Source organism: Misgurnus anguillicaudatus, chromosome 24, assembly GCF_027580225.2.
Source record: "Misgurnus anguillicaudatus chromosome 24, ASM2758022v2, whole genome shotgun sequence".
Classification (NCBI taxonomy): Eukaryota; Metazoa; Chordata; class Actinopteri; order Cypriniformes; family Cobitidae; genus Misgurnus; species Misgurnus anguillicaudatus.
Genome location: NC_073360.2, coordinates 29,496,093 through 29,516,073, shown reverse-complemented (window position 1 = coordinate 29,516,073; position 19,981 = coordinate 29,496,093). Strand labels below are relative to the sequence as shown.

The 19,981-nt window shown below is 38.3% G+C and overlaps 1 protein-coding gene across 2 annotated transcripts; it reads left to right on the top strand.

Annotated features, from left to right (window-relative positions):
- Positions 1-294: 294 nt before the first annotated feature.
- On the top strand, positions 295-19,799 carry LOC129438329 (rho guanine nucleotide exchange factor 28). Of its 2 annotated transcripts, none has more exons than XM_055197044.2 (31): positions 295-430; positions 955-1,084; positions 1,226-1,510; positions 2,090-2,258; positions 2,590-2,785; positions 2,921-2,984; positions 3,126-3,154; positions 3,255-3,315; positions 5,805-5,905; positions 5,981-6,074; positions 6,181-6,226; positions 6,518-6,671; positions 6,815-6,926; positions 7,020-7,075; positions 7,154-7,196; positions 7,284-7,344; positions 8,506-8,603; positions 9,971-10,081; positions 10,195-10,445; positions 11,837-11,962; positions 13,722-13,839; positions 13,937-14,191; positions 14,272-14,348; positions 14,453-14,634; positions 14,731-14,792; positions 16,821-16,988; positions 17,078-17,170; positions 17,261-17,370; positions 17,445-17,492; positions 17,577-17,681; positions 19,232-19,799. In XM_055197044.2, the coding sequence occupies exons 1-31, from the start codon at positions 398-400 to the stop codon at positions 19,556-19,558; spliced, it is 3,765 nt and encodes a 1,254-aa protein (XP_055053019.2). In that variant the 5' UTR covers positions 295-397; the 3' UTR covers positions 19,559-19,799. The 2 variants fall into 2 exon arrangements, with proteins under 2 accessions (XP_055053019.2, XP_055053018.2); XM_055197043.2 differs by having other exon boundaries at positions 3,123-3,154.
- Positions 19,800-19,981: the final 182 nt, after the last annotated feature.

The following is a 19,981-nucleotide window of genomic DNA, read 5'->3' as shown; positions in this document are numbered from 1 at the left end:
CTTTCGTAAGGGTCCAGCAGATGAATAAACAAGTTTATAAAAAATTTCTTTTGTACACACTTTGGTCTGTCTCATTAAAACAGTAAAGAGTTACACAGAACTCGTATTCAGTGTTAAGGCTACAGTTTACATATTCATATTCTTCTTTCCTTTCTGTATGATTCTTGTCTCTGTTTGATATCTTATTGGTCTCTCTCTCTCTCTCTCTCTCTCTCTCTCTCTCTCTCTCTCTCTCTGTATATATTAGTGTTCAGTGGCAGAGTGAGTGTAGAGGTAAATCTTTCTGGCTTTGTAGTTGACTTCCTCATTATTCAGTGATACATTTTATTTTTTATTATTATTTTAACTAATATACTTTGCTTGCCACTTGTTACTTGATTTTTTTTATTTTTACACAATGAAGCTCAGCAGAAGAGAGGTTCCTGTTTACGTGAGTAGTACTTTTCTGTATTTTTGAATTTCATATTTCAATGGCCAAATTGCAAAAAAATGTGTTTACAATTACATAATTATATTTATGTATGCACTGTATGTGTGTGTTTGGGGGGGTCACCACATGTAGGGTTTAGGTTCATCTGAATGTATTATATTTACTGTATAAAAACAAAAGTGCATAATGTGTTGTCCATTCTTTATTAAAAATCACTAAACTTTAAAAAAACAAAGTTGTCAAAACATTTCGGTGTTTAAGTGTTTTTACAACTTAAGATGGTGTTTGGAAGAACACAGAAACATTTTGACAACTTTGTTTATAGTCTAGTGATTTTTAATAAAGAGTTGAACTGGACAATACATTATGCACTTTTATTTTTATACAGTAAATATAATAAATTATTTTTAATAAATAATAAATGTAATACATTTTACTACATGGATGTTTTACACATAATAAAGCTAAATAGACATTTGGTGTCATTTATCATGTAAATTAATAGTTACCTGTGTGTGTTTTAGGGCCAAGCAAAAGTTTTTGCTCTGATCTCCTCCGTTAAAGAGGAACAGATATTTGTGGTTCTAGAAGGATCCACTTTACTACATGTTTTACAAACTAGAGTTCACTCCATGCTGTACTTCATCGCCCCAGGTAAAATTACATTAAACATAACTTAAGATACTTTAACATACTGCAAATATTTCAATGCCATGCCAGTTCATTGTTTAGTTTAAAATATCTTTTAATGTGTGGTGAAACATCAGTGCTTCATGTATATTCTGGTCTGTTCAGGTCATAACCAATCAGAGACGGTGTGTGTCCGAGCATATACATATACTAATGGTGAGGTAACGTGTGTGGGCATGACTTATCTAACATACGTTGAGGACGATGCCCAGGAGTTGGCCGAATACCTGGTAACCCATAGCAACTGCCTCAGCACCACTGAACACAGAGATTTAATTGGTCAATACGGTTTGAATGACAGCACTGCCCGGATAAAGATGGATGAAAGAGTTACTCTCGCGCTAGCCAATCTACACACCCCGCATAACCTCCTCGGCCAATCTTCACAAGGTGTGCTGATAAGCAATTTTCATTTGCTAGATTTTTTTAAAATAATTTTCAAATTTAGGGGCTATAATATTTATAATAGCTATATAAAAACATGTCTATGGTAAAACTCTATTTCGATAAGTGAAGTATCGTAGTGTACAAAAAATATATACTAAAAGGTTCTTTGTGGAACCAAAAATGATTCTTATAGCATCACTGCAAAAAAAACATTTTTACCAGCTTTATTTGTCAAAGTGTACATGAAAATGACTGTCATTTATTTGTTGTACAGTGTGTACATGTGTGCATGTTTGAAGTGGTGCACCTGTTTCCGTGTGTTGTGTGAATGTGTGTGTATAATCTGATTTCACTGCTTCTGCTTCACATCCAAATGACACAAATGTCCGGAGATGAGCAGTGGAATTATAAATACTGACTTGTAATTGGATCAGAGGTCACCGTGGTGACCACAAATGAGGATGTCCAAAAAACAGCATTCTATGGTTAATAAAGAGATTTCAAAGAGTGTCAAATAAGTTGCGAGACAAAGGAAAATAAATATTTATGTGATATGCATATATTTTTTGTGTATGTGTGCAGAATCTCTATTGCATGTGTGTGTACGGCTGGGTTTCTTGAACGTCTCCGAGTTTCTTCTCTGTCAGCCTGGTGCCCTGATGGCTATCTGTTCGACCAATGAGGATGGAGACACACCCCTACAGCTGGCCAAACAGTCCAATCAGCACGCTCTAATTAAACTTTTCCAGCAGTAATGCTTCCTTTCATTCCTTGTTAATCTATTCAATTTTATTGATCTATTCAATTTTAAATATTCGTAATGAACATAACAGGATTTAAAAATGGAATACAATAATTGTTTGTGCTATATATTTGAAGGTAATTGAATAATTTTATTTCATGAGCGACGCAGATTTCTGCATACTAGTTTTACGCATTAACAGTTCCTAGGGTGCCCTTGGTTGTTTTCTACTACTTCAATAAGAAAACCCACCACAGCTAATTATGATATTCTGATAACCTCGTTCTATCCATTACTGTAAGTCTATTGTATTTCTTATAATTTTTCATATTTTGATTAGCCCTCCAAATCCACTAGCCACACCCCTGGCCGGTGTATCTCAGGTGTGGGTGGGGAGATCCCACCTCCTCAGGTTTAGCCACGCCTTTGGGATGCTATGTCTTTCTGTGTGTGTATCGGAGGACACGGTCAAAACCCTACAGTCATCCATATTGCTCTTTCGAGGGTGTTTAAGAGACTCTGCACTTCTTAACAAGGTCAGACATCACACAGCTTTCGGCAGTCAACCTTGAAATTAAATGAACCAGCACATGGAAAAGAATGAGTGATGTATTGTGTTTGCTTTGAAGACGAAGCCATATTTGATTTTGTATGTGTTTGTATTGCACCAGATCAAAGGACTGAATGGGAAAACAGAGCGAAGACCTGAAAGAAACACAACGGTTTCATTTACAGGTTATTTTATACTTTGATTATATCAATTGCATCCAAAAAGCTGTTTGGATGTATGTTGTTCAAACATATGAAAATAAATTTATAAAAGTGCTGTCAGCTTCATACAGTTGTCTTTCTATTTTACACACACACCTTAAGAAGGAGCATCATCATACTCTCTGCCTCACAATGTAAGATAGCCGGATTTTATAGACTATAGATTATAATGCGTTTCACATATTATCTTTAAATTAAACTTCTTCACTATTTATTCTATTCACTTTTTTACAGGTGTGGATTAACAGTTTGTCTCTGGACGAAGAAGAGGAACTTTTATCTTCTGATGACTCAGGTATGGCTTTTCACGAAAACCTAGGGTATGTCATACAGTGATGTGAAAGGCGTTGGCTCCTTCCTGATTTTTTTTGCATGTTTGTCACACTTTAATGTGTGTTAATAATGTGTGTCAGAACCCAATGTTTTGATGTCAAAACACAACGCCAGGCTAACGTCAGAACCCAACGCTGGCCTGACGTCAAAACCCACCGTCAGCCTAACGTCAGAACCCAACGTCGACCTGATGTCAAAACACAACGCCAGGCTAACGTCAGAACCCAACGCTGGCCTGACGTCAAAACCCACCGTCAGCCTAACGTCAGAACCCAACGTCGACCTGATGTCAAAACCCAACGTCAGGCTAATATCAGAACCCAACGTCGGCCTAACGTCAAAACCCAACGTCAGCCCTAATGTCAGAACCCAACGTCAGCCTGACGTCAAAACCCAACATCAGGCTAACGTCAGAACCCAAAGTCGGCCTGATGTCAAAACCCAATGTCAGCCTAATGTCGAAATCCAACATCCTTCTGACGTCAGAACCCAACGCCGACCTGACTTCAAAACCCAAAGGCGGCTTGACGTCAAAACCCACCGTCAGCCTAACGTCAGAATCCAACGTCGACCTGACGTCAAAACCCAACGTCAGGCTAATATCAGAACCCAGCGTCGGCCTAACGTCAAAACCCAACGTCAGCCCTAATGTCAGAACCCAACGTCGACCTGATGTCAAAACCCAACGTCAGGCTAATATCAGAACCCAACGTTGGCCTAACGTCAAAACCCAACGTCAGCCCTAATGTCAGAACCCAACCTCAGCCTGACGTCAAAACCCAACATCAGGCTAACGTCAGAACCCAAAGTCGGCCTGTAGGCAAAACCCAATGTCGGCCTAATGTCAAAACCCAACGTCAGCCTGACGTCAGAACCTAATGTCAGGTTAACATCAGAACCCAACGTCGGCCTGAAGGGAAAACCCAATGTCGGCCTAACGTCAAAACCCAACGTCAGCCCTAACGTCAGAACCAAACGTCAGCCTGACGTCAAAACCAAACATCAGGCTAACGTCAAAACCCAACGTCAGCCTAATGTCGAAATCCAACATTCTTCTGACTTCAGAACCCAACGTCCTTCTGACGTCAGAACCCAATGCCGGCCTCAAAACCCAACGTCGGCCTAACGTCAGAACCCAACGTCGACCTGACGTCAAAACCCAACGTCAGGCTAATATCAGAACCCAACGTCGGCCTGTAGGCAAAACCCAATGTCGGCCTAATGTCAAAACCCAACGTCAGCCTGACGTCAGAACCTAATGTCAGGTTAACATCAGAACCCAACGTCGGCCTGAAGGCAAAACCCAATGTCGGCCTAACGTCAAAACCCAATGTCAGCCCTAACGTCAAAACCAAACATCAGGCTAACGTCAAAACCCAACGTCAGCCTAATGTCGAAATCCAACATTCTTCTGACGTCAGAACCCAACGTCCTTCTGACGTCAGAACCCAATGCCGGCCTCAAAACCCAACGTCGGCCTGACGTCAAAATCCAACATCCTTCTGACGTCAGAACCCAATGCTGACCTGACTTCAAAACCCAACGCCGGCCTGACTTCAAAACCCAATATCATCCTTCTGACGTCAGGCCAGCGTTGGGTTTTGAAGTCAGGTCAGCATCCTTTTGACGTCAGAACACAACGTCTGTCTGACGTTAGAACCCAACCTCAGCCGGACATTAAAACCCAACGTCGACCTAACGTCAGAACCCAATGTCCTTTTACATCAGAACCCAACATCCTTTTGACGTCAGAACCCAAGGTCGGCCTAACGTCAGAACCCAACGTCGGCCTAACGTCAGAAAATGTCCTTTTGAAGTCAGATACCAACATCCTTTTGACGTCAGAACCCAACGTCGGCCTAACGTCAGAACCCAACGTCCTTTTGATGTCAGAACCCAACATCCTTTTGACATCAGAACCCAACGTCGGCCTAACGTCAGAACCCAACAATCTTTTCACGTCAGAACCCAACGTCACCCTAACGTCAGAACCCAACATCCTTTTGGTAAAAAAGAGCAAAAACGTTGAAGAGCGGGCAAGCATGCCTACACAAAAAGCCCACATTAGAGGTGATGGCCTCACAAATATTCTTATTAGCGTATTACATATTGTATAGGATAACTCGGATTTAGGATTTTCCCACCTTAACTCGGAAATATTTGTCTGGAACCCAGCATTACTGGTTAACAACGTTGGGTAAAGTAGAGAGTTTGTAATAACGCGTTACTCACAGAAACAGATGTAGCCTAATGTCTTCCGAAGTTTTTAGGTCCCGTCTGTCAGTTGACGCTCATGTCAAATGTGTGACCTACATTTTGATTAAAACACAAAAGCCTTTTTAAGAATAGAGAGAGAGATCATGACTTTCCTTTCTGTGTCACTTTGAGCAAATTTAATAATCAGGTTTGTGTTGATTATTATCTTGATACTCCGTCATTGTATTTTTGTAGATGAACCCACAACTTGTTCCGATTCAACAAGCAGTTCCCCCATTGGCTCCAGCGTTACCATAACAACCAGCATTAACACCCTGCAGTCTGCAGATGATCAGGTGAATTACAGGTTAAATCTTGATTTAGGAAATGATTTTGTGAAAAAGCAGTATCTTGAATTGTTGTATCCTCAGAGTTCTTCAGATTCAGAAACAGATTCAGAGTCCGATGCATCTGATCCAGACTCACCAACTCCTGACAGATCACCAGCCTACAGCCCTAAAGACGGTGTGTGTTTGAATGTGGTTTATATTCTGTGCATGTCAATGTGTTTAATTTAAATTGTCAAAAAAAAATTAACATTTATTTTATACATATTGTTAAATGTTTTTAGAGCCATTTACCTCGAATGATGAAGAAACATTCGAAGAAAAGGAACGGTATTGTCCACTTCTCCTTCTCATAACTGACTGTGTATAAAGGTCCTTAAAGCTAAAGTGTGTTTGTTTCAGACTATTCAACTTTGAGTTGAGTTTGTTTCCAAAATATTGCTTTATTAGTTTAAACGTCCCAACAGAGCAACATTGACACTGTATGCTATGAGTTTTGGGGCAGGACTATCTGTTTTCCAACCAATGGCATATGAGAAGTTTTTTAAGGAAAACTGTTTGAGCTTTAAATACTGTATGCTTTCCTGTGTCAAAAATTAATAAATATAATCTCATGCCCAGAATGCAGTGCAGTAAGTCAGAGGAGGAAGAAGAGGAGGAGGAGGAGAGAGGTAAATGTATCCCTCCGACCAAGAGCGAGACAGACAAATATAAAGTGAGACGAACCCTTAGCTTTCTCAGAAGCCGTATGGTCAACACCAAAATAAAACGCAAGGTAAGACCTGCACATTAAACTTATATTACACCGTACTGGCACAGTACAATAATGCTCCTAAATCTGAAAACGTAATGAATCTGCATCTCTCTCAAAAACATAAACACAAGAAGCATCCATCCTTAATATGTGCCTGTGTTCAGGTCAGTGCTGTTGGTTCAGGTCTGCATCAGCTTTGTTCACCACAGCAGTCTGTTAATGCAGCATGTGAAATGTGTGAGCGAGATGACAATGACAAACTCCAGCAGTGCATATGTAAATATGCGTTTCTTTAATAGATAATGTCTTTAATGCAAACACATTTAATTTACTAAGATGATTAACTTCCTGACATCTTTTCCTGTTTAGATTGCTTCATGATTGTGCATAAGACCTGCAGTGATTCTTCCCCATTGTGTTTAAAGGTATGTGTGTGTACATACTTCATGTGAGCATACAAGAGTCCATGAAACTATGATATGTGATTTATTTCCATTACCCAGAATGCTGCATCACTGAAAACCACGGACTTGTCAGTGCTACAGTGTGAGTGAGCCAATCACGTTCCTTTAACCTGATAATCTAACCAATTAAGTTTTCAAATGCTAATGTTGCGTTAACTTACTCATCCAGACTCATCCAGTCACAGTTCTCCATCTCTGTTCCTGGCCAATGACAACATCATGACACGCAGGTCTGTATAATTTTATTTAGAGGTGCAATGTGGGACTTTTAGAAATGCAATATAATATACATAACTGTATTATTAGTAGTGCATACAGACCTTAAATATTAACTGTATTGTTTTTATTACCTTAGAATGAGCCATTTTTATCTACATACACAGCGGGTCTCTTTACACGGAAGTCAACATTTTGCACTGCCATGTTTCTACAGTAGCCTTAAAGGAATAGACTACTCATTTTCAATATTAAAATATGCTATTACCTTAACTAAGAATTGTTGATACATCCCTCTATCATCTGTGTGCGTGCACGTAAGCGCTGGAGCGCGCTGCGACGCTTCGATAGCATTTAGCTTAGCCCCATTCATTCAATTGTACCATTTAGAGATACAGTTAGAAGTGACGAAACACATCAACGTTTTTCCTATTTAAGACGAGTAGTTATACGAGCAAGTTTGGTGGTACAAAATAAAACGTAGCGCTTTTCTAAGCGGATTTAAAAGAGGAACTATATTGTATGGCGTAATAGCACTTTTGGGAGTACTTCGACTCGGCGCAGTAACACCCTCCCTCTCCCATTATGAGAGTGAGAAGTGGAGCGGACTTTTCAGGCGAGTCCAAGTACTCCCAAAAGTGCTATTACGCCATACAATATAGTTCCTCTTTTAAATCCGCTTAGAAAAGCGCTACGTTTTATTTTGTACCACCAAACTTGCTCGTATAACTACTCGTCTTAAATAGGAAAAACATTGATGTGTTCGGTCACTTCTAACTTTATCTCTGATTGGTACCATTGAATGAATGGGGCTAAGCTAAATGCTATCGAAGCGTCGCAGCGCGCTCTAGCGCTTACGTGCACGCACACAGATGACAGAGGGATGTATCAACAATTCTTAGTTAAGGTAATAACATATTTTAATATTGAAAATGAGTAGACTATTCCTTTAAATGTTTGTCCTGTGGCGGCTACCGTAGCTTCACTATGCGTTTCGAAAAGGAGGGGTGAGCTGTGGACTGAGCCGTTGGTTGCATTTCACACTATCACCACCAATGGCGCTAAAAGTCCCACATTGTACCTTTAAATGAATTTTATATAATGGATTTGTTTGTTTATTTGATTGTGTCACACAAGTAATGACATTGTAAGTTATTTGATCTGTTTCCTTGTAGAAGGAAGCGGAGTAACAGTGAGGGGTGTGGCCATGATGTAACTTTACGGAAAAGTTTGTCTTTGATTGATTATTCCTCTGGAAGAAGCGCCATCCCCAGTGAGTTTACTTTGACATAACTTTCTTACCTTAATGTTATCCCGAACGTATATGACTAAAGTTAATTCTGAAGAATGGCTTATTTTTAAAATTATTTAAAGGTCCCATTCTTTCTGTGTTTTTGAAGCTTTGTTTGTGTTTACAGTGTGTTATATAACGTGTTCATGTTTCACGTGTAAAAAAAAAGTGGTATTTTTCACACAATTTACTTATCTGTATAGCACTGTTTTCACTGTCCTCAAAACGGGCTGATGTCTTCCTCGTTCTATAAAGTCCCTCCTTCAGAAATAAGTAACGAGTTCTGATTGTATAGTTTGTTTAGTGTGTCGTGATTCAATAGCAGCTTAGCTTGCTGTTAGCTTAGCTTGCCGTTAGCTTAGCTGGCGACTGATGTATTCCTGTGGGCGGAGTTTAGTCAAAAAACTGTTCTACTAATGTCATTAAAGCAGGAAGTAGAGGGCTGTAGTCCAAACCGGCCGTTCCTTTTTAGGCAATGTGTGCACTTAATTTTTGTACAGCATGTCGTGAATGTGTTAGCATTTAGCCTAGCCCTATTCATTCCTTAGGATGGATCCAAACAGGGATGAATTTGGAAGCCACCAACCACTTCCATGTTTTCCCTATTTGAAGACTGTAACATGAGTAGTTACACAATAAAGTATGGTGGCACAAAAAAAAAACCGTAAAAAAAGAGAACTATATTGTATGGCGGAAGAGCACTTAGTTTGCAGCACTTCGACTTTAGGCACAGTAATATTGACAGAAGTTTGAGCGAGAGGGAGTGATGATGTTACTGTGTACCAAGGTCGAAGTGCTTAAAAATCGCCACATTTTATTTTGTGCCACCATACTTACTCGTGTATCTACTCATGTAACAGTCTTTAAATAGTGAAAACATGGAAGTGTTTGGTGGCTTCTAAATTCATTCCTGTTTGGATCCTAAGGAATGAATGGGGCTAGGCTAAATGCTAACACATTCACGACGCGCTGTACAAAGATTAAGTGTATGCATTGAAAATAGATAGGTATGTATTAATATGTCTAAGTTGAAGTAAGAACATAGTAAATTATTGGAAAACGGTGATGTTTTCCTTTAAGAGGTTGTTTCCCAGACAGGGCTTATCCTAGTCCCAAACTGAAATGCATGTTAGTGCTGCCTTAATTTCAAAACACCTTGTACTGACGTATCTTAACATATATCAGTGCTATTGTTTTTCTTTCTAGATGCACACCAGTATTGTTGTTTGTAAGGTTTGTTTGTAAAAACTACTTAAATTTCCTAATATAACCAAGGCCTAGTCCTAGATTAATTCAAGCCCTGTCCCAGAAACCGCCCATTAGAATACATTTAATCCTCTCTTTGCCAGATTCTCACATATCATTTGACTACACTGCTGAGTCTTGGAGTGCTGCGGTGGATGTTGAATTCAGTATGACACTGGACAAAGAGGTGATCAAGAGACAGGAAATCATCTATGGTGAGTAATCATGGCTGTAGGAACAGAGATTTTTGATTATAGAAACAAAAACAAATACTAAGAAGTGAACTCATTCTTTATGTATTTGATTGGTTAGTGGTGTGTCGTTGCAGAACTGATGCAGACCGAGTTTCACCACGTCCAGACTCTGTCTGTCATGGCTGATGTTTTAAGGCGGGGTTTATCAGAAGAAGTGCAGCTGGAACAGGACGTGATTGGCCAGATATTCCCCCGACTTGATGAGCTCATGGCTCATCATAGAAACTTTCTTCTTGCTATGAAGACAAGACAGTGGGCTTCCGTTCAGCCAGGAAGACAAAGGAATTACATTATCCAACGCATCGGAGACATTCTGCTGCAGCAGGCAAACAAATGATTAATCAATATTAGGGGTGTCCTCGACTAAGGATTTACATATTCGAATCAGAATTGTCGAATCTTTCCATAGTCGACCGATAGTCGAATCATTCAGTGTTTTTATTTAATTTGGAGATTAAGCGCGTCAAAGCAGTAATGACCCAAAAAAAACGACAAATGAGAAATGACAAAGAATTTGTGAATGTTACTGCAAATGATAAAAACTGAGCTTTATACACAATTCATTAAATGTTAATTTATAACAAGAAAAACACTGAAATTATTGATTTTACAGACACTACGCGTTATTATTTAACACAGAAATACCTGCTTGCTTGCTTTGACTTTGATCAACTCTGTATTCATTTTAGATACAAAAAGACCTGATGATGATGATTTATTTCAGGAATCTCTTTGCTATCATTTGAAATTGAACCCCGACCATAATATTAAATCACAAGAAAGACAGTCGTGTCAGGCATAAATATACGTCCGGACCAAAATGTAAAGAAACGGCTTACCTGTTTTGTAGTTTAATTTTTGTTAAGATAACCACTATGTTTTAAATACATTCGTTTTTTAATGTTTAGTTTGATGAACTCCTAAATATGAGACGCAGAGCACCTAGTGTGTTTGCCTAAATTGCATTCGCAAGCATGGCCAGCACGCAATAGCGTAACATTGATACAACGAAAAGCAATCCAACATGTACAGACTTAAATTAGATCAGAATTTACGTTTATAATAAATAAATTTTTTTAAATAAAATAAGGTCAGAAGTAACAAAGTGCAGAACAAATGTGCAAAATGCCTCAAGTGCACGAAAACAAAACACAAGGCAAATAGATAAATCAGATAACCCAGAGTGATTTATAAATAGAATAGAATAAAATAAAGAAATTATTAAAAGAACAAAAGTATAGCCAGAATTGCCAGCTTTGTCTTTTAAATGTAGAAACAAAGAGGCAATGGTTTATTAACATAGGAACCTCTTATGGACGTGTAGCCCGGTCACAGGGGTTGTTGGATTTATTAATGCGTTTAAAAAATATTTATTGAAAGCTGCTACTTCACATATTATTTGCAGAATTATAATAATATACTGTATATTAATATAGTGGGAGAAAGCTGTTATATGTGAAATCAGATAATGTGTGCACCCATATACGGCCAAAATTGAAGGATCCTCATTTCATAACACATCTGCGACGATTCGACTGTGAGATTGGTAGTCGAATCAGGCTTCTCCTATCGATGCATCGAATCTTCGACTATTCGGGGTCACCCCTAATCAATATTAACCTATTATCACATAGACATGCACTATATTGGGTGGTGCAAGTTAAGCGATTATAACTCTATTTAATGTAATGTGTGCGTGTGTGTGTGTGTGTGTAGTTCACAGCTCAACATGGCTCTCAGATGATAGAGTTGTATAGTGATTTCTGCAGTCAGCATCCAGAAGCACTAAAGATTTATAAACAACTGCTTCAGAGTAACAGGAAACTTCAGTTGTTCCTCAGAGTAAGTTGATTTATACATTGTTTCACAATCTTAGAGTAATATGTCTCATTTTTCAGTTCTTTTATCACTTCTCAAATATGGTTAGGTTTCTTCAAAAATATAAAATTTTAAAGGGGCAATGAACCTGTTGATTTTATTGTTTTATGCTGTCGTCTGAGATCTAATTACTTGGTTTTTACATTTAAAAATATCAAAAGCAATAAGTAATAGGCTATTTTGTAACATGGATTCGTGGCTCTCTGGAGAAATGGTTTGTATGAAGGGGTGGACCCCATTGAAGACCTGGACGTAAACGTCCACTGCTATGATTGGACAGCTTCATTCCCCGTCGTTACGGGAAATGTTTTAAAAACATTCATGTGTAAAAATAGCAGCCAAACACATATGTGTGAGCCACATAACAATCTGGGTGCTAGAGATAATACACATAAATGACAATACGTATAGTAAAGTAGAAACAAAACTTGACGTGACTAAATTACCGTATACAACACAGTAAGCGCGCATCAGAATCTAAATTGCGGCTGGTAAGTCCTTATCAATAACTTTGTATATTTCTATCGTTATATTACAGTCATATTGATACGTCTTGCACCTTTATTAATTGTTTAATGTTTTAGTAAAACTTTCAAATTTACGTGTTAAGAAACTGATGTTACAAAAGGATATATCAAGTGATCTCTTCTAACAAAGCAATAGTGAAACGCAGTAGCTTAAATAAAGTAAAATGTTTTACTTACTGTGTATACTGCTGTGTAATTTTTGTCAGATCCAATATTAGTGTTGCTTTTAATCACAGTCTCTGCAAATCCAGCATCGACTTGTGGCTTCTTTACAAATGAATCTGAGGTACACAAAGTAAACAAACACTCCCCACGCAAGCTGGAACTTCTTCTAAAACAACCTTTAACCACGCATTCCTAATGTTATGTTCTGAACCTCCGAGTTAAGGTTATACAGCGGCTGCGTTCTTCCTATAGACGGTTCTTCCACAATCGAACACTCCGTTTTCATGGGTACTCATAACAGATCACCACGTCAAAATAAAAGTCTCTTAGGAAAAATGTAATTAAAAGTCATTTTGGTTACATTTGGCCATCTTTAAAGACATGTTTACTTATTGTTGAGACACTGCATGGTTTGCTTTGCCCCTGGCCCACATGTCACGCAAAGCTGTGGGCGGGGCTACAGCACATTCCTGAATCGACTGTTTTAATGGCTTGGTGCCAAAAACTGTTATATTTCAGTAAAGAGGACGTTTTCAGTTCTCAGGCTTACAGGATGTTCATTTAAGTATGATGACCTCTTATATAACAAGAATATCAATTCATTTTTTGATTCACTGCCCCTTTAAACAAAAAGCTGAGATAATTGCATTTTTGTAAAGGACTTTTGTTAGAAATCAGATTCAGAACAATGATCAAAACATACACAGAGTTTTTACTGTTTTTGAATGTTTTATAAGTTGGGTAAGAACACCACCTAGTGGCTAAAAGCAGAAATATGGATTGCCGTAAAAACTCGTCATTGGCAGGTTAGTGAATATGAGCTAACATACTTAACAATAAATTCAAATATGGCGGCACGTCGATAACTTTGAATCTCATACACCTCTTGGATGGCATGAGGTTGAGTAAATTAGAGAATGTTCATGCTTGGGTGAACTAGCCCTTTAAACACTATAATAGACAGACATATTGACATTTTGATAATAACAAAAAACGACTGATGATGACAATAAAATTTGTAACCTCTACAGCAGCAGAGTACAAACTCTGTCATCAAACGACGTGAAATCCCGGAATTCCTATTGCTGGTCACACAGAGGATCACAAAGTACCCCGTTCTGCTGGAGAGATTACTTCAACACACAGAGGGCAAATACAAACATTACAAACAGATGACAAATTATTATCCGAAATAAAATTCAGACAGATCTTTGACTAAAACTGTAATGTACTTTCGATCCTCTAGATGGCAGCGCTGACAGGTACGATATTGCAGTGGCACTAGAGGCCCTGCGTGGGGTGATAGATGAGGTGGAGCGGCGTGTCGGTGAGCACGAGCGTTCCAAAAAACTACAGGACATCATCAGTCGCCTAGACAGTAAGAGCTGCACTCGTATGAAGAACGGAGAGCTCTTCACCAAACAAGACCTGCAGAAAATGCAACACAGTCTCACGCATTTATCATCGCTTGCATGCAGGACGACCTCTGGCAGACTGAAAGGTGTGTGGGGTCAGAGGTCATATCAAATCCTTTCTATTAGTACATCATTACATTACAGTGTCTCTTTCTCTCTTTTCCAGATGTTATTGGCCTGCTCCTCACTGATGTTCTGGCTTTCCTTCAGGAGAAAGAACAGAAGTTTGTCTTTGCCGCATTGGTATGGATCAAACACACTGTGTTTTTCTGTTTCTGGGCAGTTGATGACCTGGAATGAAAATGTGATTTATATAAAACATTAAACAGAAAATGATGTGCCTACAGGAGCAGAAACCCTCTGTGATGCCGTTACAGAGGCTGATAGTGCGAGAGATAGCCAATCAGGAGAGAGGATTGTTTTTGATCAGTAGTGAGTGCTCTGCAGGGCCAGAGATGTACGAGATACACACCCAGACCCGTGAGGAGCGAAACACCTGGATGGCTCTGCTGAGACAGGCGGCTGAGAGGTGAGTTTATCTGCTTATGCTGAGAGAGGAAGTAAGGAAAAATAAATTATTTATTATAAATGACATTATTGAAATGCAGTGGTTCATTTGTTTCAGCCTTCATGATGATCAAATCAAGAAGACTGAGATCAAGGTCAAGAAAGTACAGAAATTACAAGGTACAGGTCTATCCATTTCCATAAGTAGAATTACAGATGAGTCATACGTTGATGTCTGTCTTTGTTCAGTCGAGAAGAAATTATGTTTTTTGAAGAAAACATTGCAGAAATTTTCTAATTTTAATGGACTTTAATAGAGCCCAACATTTAATACTTAACTCAACACTTAACAGTTTTTTTCAACAGAGTTTCAAAGGACTATAAACAATCCCAAACGAGGCATAAGGGTCTTATCTAGCGAAACGATTGTCATTTTTGACAAGAAAAATAACAAATATACACTTTTAAAGCACAACTTCTCGTCGTGTAGATCCGGTTGTGATGCGCCAGCTGACCCCATTACGTCACCGCAATACGTCATGACATCAAGAGGTCACAGAGGATGAACGCGAAACTCCGCCCCAGTGTTTACAAGGGTGTTGAAAGAGGACCGTTCCTACGTTGTTGTATGTCAACTGATACTAATTAATGTCTTTGTGTCAGTTTATTGTTTAAAATGGTCCACAAAAGTGCGTTTTATATATGTAACACGTGACCTCCCTACGTCACTACGCATTTACGTTAGGTCACGCTGGACCGGACCTTGACGAAAAATTGTGCTTTAAAAGTATATATTTTTTATTTTTATTGTCAAAAATGACAATCGTTTCGCTAGATAAGACCCTTATGCCTCGTTTGGGATTGTTTATAGTCCTTTGAAACTCCGTTGAAAAAAACTGTTAAGTGTTGAGTTAAGTATTAAATGTTGGGTTCTATTAAAGTCCATTAAAATTAAAATAATTCTGCAATGTTTTCTTCAAAAAACATAATTTCTTCTGGACTGAACAAAGAAAGACATCAACATTTTGGATGACATGGTGGTGAGTAAATTATCTGGATTTTTCTTTTAAGAAAATGGAATATTCCTTTAAAAAATCTACAGAGCTATAAAAGAGCACCATCTGGGCTGGTCCATCTTCCCATCATTTATAACACCATCTGTCCATAATCAATCTATACAGCCATCCATCTATCCACAGGGTTCCCAATTTCTGGAATATCATGGAATTTTTGAAATGCCTATTCCAAAAAGTCTTTTATATTTTATATAAGTAATTAAATATCGGGGATTTTGTTTGTCACTTTAAATTTTAGTTTGTGTCTATCAAAATGTAATTTGCTTGTTAAGTTGTGACGTAAGGAATGCCATTTCCTGGTCCAAGCCTGATTCCAAGTGAGAATACAATCTAAACAGACATTTATTGACATTGTTTCTTCATTTAACGCATTTAAAGGAAAAAAACAGAGTTTTTTAATATTTTACTATGTTCTTACCTCAACAAGATAAATTAATACATACATATATTTTTTCAATGCGTGCGCTTAATCTTTGTACACTGCGTTGTGAATGTGTTAGCATTTAGCCTAGCCCCATTCATTCCTTAGGATCCAAACAGGGATGAATTTAGAAGCAACCAAACCATGTTTTCTCTATTTAAAGACTGTTACATGAAGTTACACGAGTAAGTATGGTGACACAATTTTTTTTAAGCGGATAAAAAAAGGAAAACTATATTGTATGGTGGAAAAGCACTTAGTTTGCAGCACTTCGACCTTGGCCCACATACAATATAGTTTTCATTTTTTATCCGCTTAATCGCCACGTTTTATTTTGTGCCACCATACTTACTCGTGTAACTACTCATGTAACAGTCTTTAAATAGGGAAAACATGGAAGAGGTGGCTTCTAAATTCATCTCTGTTTGGATCCTAAGGAATGAATGGGGCTAGGCTAACACACAAGTTGAGGTAAAAACATAGTAAAATATTTAAAAATGATGTTTTCCTTTAAACAAAAAATGTATAAACTCACGCTGTACACTTCATTATCAGGCTCATGGCTTATCAGACATAGGTCATGAACAGTCATAAAAAAGTCTGGGAATTTGACATTTGGAACCTTGTATCCATTATCTAGCCATATAACCGTCTATCCATGCATTTGTTTACCAGCAAGCAATGTGTGTTGGGTTGTGTGTGTTTGTGTAGACGCTCTGTTCTCTCTGGATCTGCAGCTGTGTTCTGTTATTGAGGAGAAGTTGAGGATCTGTAGAGGAACCAGTAGATGGACTTTGGATACCTGTCATCTGCTTGTTCAGCCCCACCCAGAAAACAGCCCTCAGGGTATCGCACTGCTGTCTGATGCACAAAAAGAGGGTAATATATCCGTCTCTTTCTCTAGAAATAGATAGACACAGTCACCAAATACAGAATTTTACAAAACTCTCTCCCCTGCGCATTACCAGTGGTAAAGCTGGCCATTACTTTATTGTCTTGGCTTTTCCCCTTCATCTGGTCATCAAGTAACCACGACAGCTATGGCCAGGACAAAGTGATCAGTAAGTAGTCACAATAGCAACTCAGTTTACTTTTTTGTGTTCTCAATACAAAATAAGTAAGAACCACAAAATATGTCTTACCTCACCCAGGAAACAACCCAAGTATCCCTATTAAGGCCAGCAGATGTGCTCTGGTAGGAGCAGGGGTGGGACCTCTTGCAATATCTACAATAAGCCCCGCCCACCAGACTTATGTAAAGGTAAATCAAATTCCCGAAACATTGTATGTACTGTACATTGTGCTATGTAATAACATTATTATTTACCAATCTAGGTAGCAGAGAGTGTTCAAAACTTAATCCACATACTGTATAGTCTGCAGGTGGGAATCTTTATTTTTCAGTTTGTTAATAAAAACTAAATATGTGTGTTTTCGAAATGTATAAACTATTATTATTTTTTGAAGGCTGCTATAATAATTCAAGACAGCTGCTTTGAAGTTCAAAAACTTCTCCTTTTGGAGGGAGACGCTCTACCTACAAGTCCCATTAGTGATCATGAGGTTAAAAAGGTGAGTGTGGATTTTTCTGTTAGCACTTAAAAAACTTGATATAGCCTGAAAGACACATTGGTGACTTTATATTTAGAGAAGAGACATGAATGCCACCACAATATTAAAGGGATAGTTCGCCCAAAATGGAAAATTCTGTCATCATTTACTCACCCTCATGTTGTTACAAACCTATATAAATTACTTTGTTGTGATGAACAAAAAGGAAGATATTTTGAGAAATGTTTGTGGAGAAACTAAACTGTTCGTGAACCCCATTCACTTCCACAGTGGGAACAAAGAATATTATGGAAGTAAATGGGGTCCATGAATTGTTTTATTACAAACATTTCTCAAAATATCTTCCTTTGTGTTCATCAGAAAAATGAAATTTATGCAGGTTTGTAACATCATGAGAGTGAGTATCCCTTTAAGCTCTTCCCATTAAAGTCGCCATGAAATGGGAGTAGCCATCCCGGACCCCACCCAGGTGCCATAGCTCATGACCGGAAGTAAAGAGAGATCGTTTTGAGGAGGGGGGAGATTTGCACGTTTGATTACAGATTATGAGGGCACATGAATTTTTTAAAAATAATAACGCTCACAGATAAATAGTTTGTAATAAATACCACAATTTTGCCCCCCAAAAAAGTTTTAAATTTCAATTTCATTGTGACTTTAAGCTCTGCAACTTATTGGTGTTGGTCAAAATAAATTGTAAATGAGACTGTTGATCTGAAATTTTAGGATGCATTTAGTGTATATTTTTGATGAAGAATAGCATTTTCAGAAAATATTTAAAGGGACACTCCACTTTTTTTGAAAATATGCTCATTTTCCAGCTTCCCTAGAGTTAAACATTTGATTTTTACCGTTTTGGAATCCATTCAGTTGATCTCGGGGTCTGGTGCGTAGTGATATTACGCAGTGCCCAAAAATAGTCCCCTGCTATTGAAAGTAACCAAGGACTATTTTCGGCCAGTGCGTAATATCACTACGCCTACTGCAGCCATGTTACAGCAGCAAAGTCCATGATTATTACGCCATTTTGAGATTATAGTTCCTATCCATATCTGCCAAGAAAATCGCAACTTTTAATTTTTTGTTGGTCTTAGTACACGATGTAACTACAGAAGAGTCAAGTTTTAAATAAGAAAAATATAGAAACTCTTTCGTTATTTCTTAGTGCAATGCTAATGGTCTAATCAAATTCAATGGATTGTGCTAAGCTATGCTGAAAGTGCTGGCACATGACCTGGAGATCGGCTGAATGGATTCCAAAACGGTAAGAATCAAATGTTTAACTCTAGGGGAGTTGGGAAATGAGCAAATTTTGTAGTAACACAACAATTAAATAAAGCCGTGCTTTAAAAATCTGGGTTCTTTTAGGATATGAAAGAGAAATAAATGTAAACTTTATAATAACCTCTAAGGAAGAACTTGACATAAAAACATGCACTTTTCAAAGTTAAACTATTCATATTATTTTAAAGTTACACCTCCAAGATTATACAATCTGCATCTCATATAACCCAGACAGCTGATGACTGTTGCATTTGCATTGTCTGCAGAGTTTGGATGAAGGTGGTGCAGTCATTGAAACCCTGGGCGTGCGACAGAAAGAACTGGAGCGGCGAGAGAGAGAGCACACTGAACTCACGGACAGACTATTGAAAGAGCAAGAGCGGTTCGAGGAGGAGTCTAAGGAGTTTGAGGAGATGCTCAAGCAACTGAGAAAGGAGGAGAAGATGGTGGAGGAGGAGAGGAGAAGATTAGGGGAAGAGGGGAAGAGACTGACGAAAGACAGAAAGCGTCTGGAGATGCAGCTGAGACTCATTCAACACGACTCAAATAGTCGGCAGAGAAATCGGAAGTTTGTTACGTCCCTGGAGAAATGATGTGTGATTATGGGTCTGCAGTAATGTTGTTTATTATATGTTTTCTTGTATTAAGACAAAACCCAGATCAACAACATAATATTCGTTAAGACCTAGACCCTTAAAGGGTTGGTCCATTTTCTTGGAGGAGGGGTCCAGATGGTTTGCTCACCACCATGTCATCCGGGGTGTTGATGTCTTTCTTTGTTCGGTCGAGGGGAAATTGTGTTTTTTGGGGAAAACATTGCAGGATTTTTCTCATTTTAATGTACCTCAACAGAGCCCAACATCTCATACCTAACTCAACACTTAACAGTTTTATTCAACGGAGCTTCAAATGACCATAAACAATACCAAACGAGGCATACGGGTCTTATCTAGCAAAAAGATTGTCATTTTTGACAATAAAAATAACAAATATACACTTTTAAAGCACAACTTCTT

Coding starts and splice junctions, on each gene's coding strand:
- LOC129438329 (XM_055197043.2), top strand. CDS start 398: ATGAAGCTCAGCAGAAGAGAGGTTCCTGTTTAC. Junction 431..954: donor GAAGAGAGGTTCCTGTTTAC/GTGAGTAGTACT, acceptor TGTGTGTTTTAG/GGCCAAGCAAAAGTTTTTGC. Junction 3,316..5,804: donor TTTATCTTCTGATGACTCAG/GTATGGCTTTTC, acceptor GTATTTTTGTAG/ATGAACCCACAACTTGTTCC.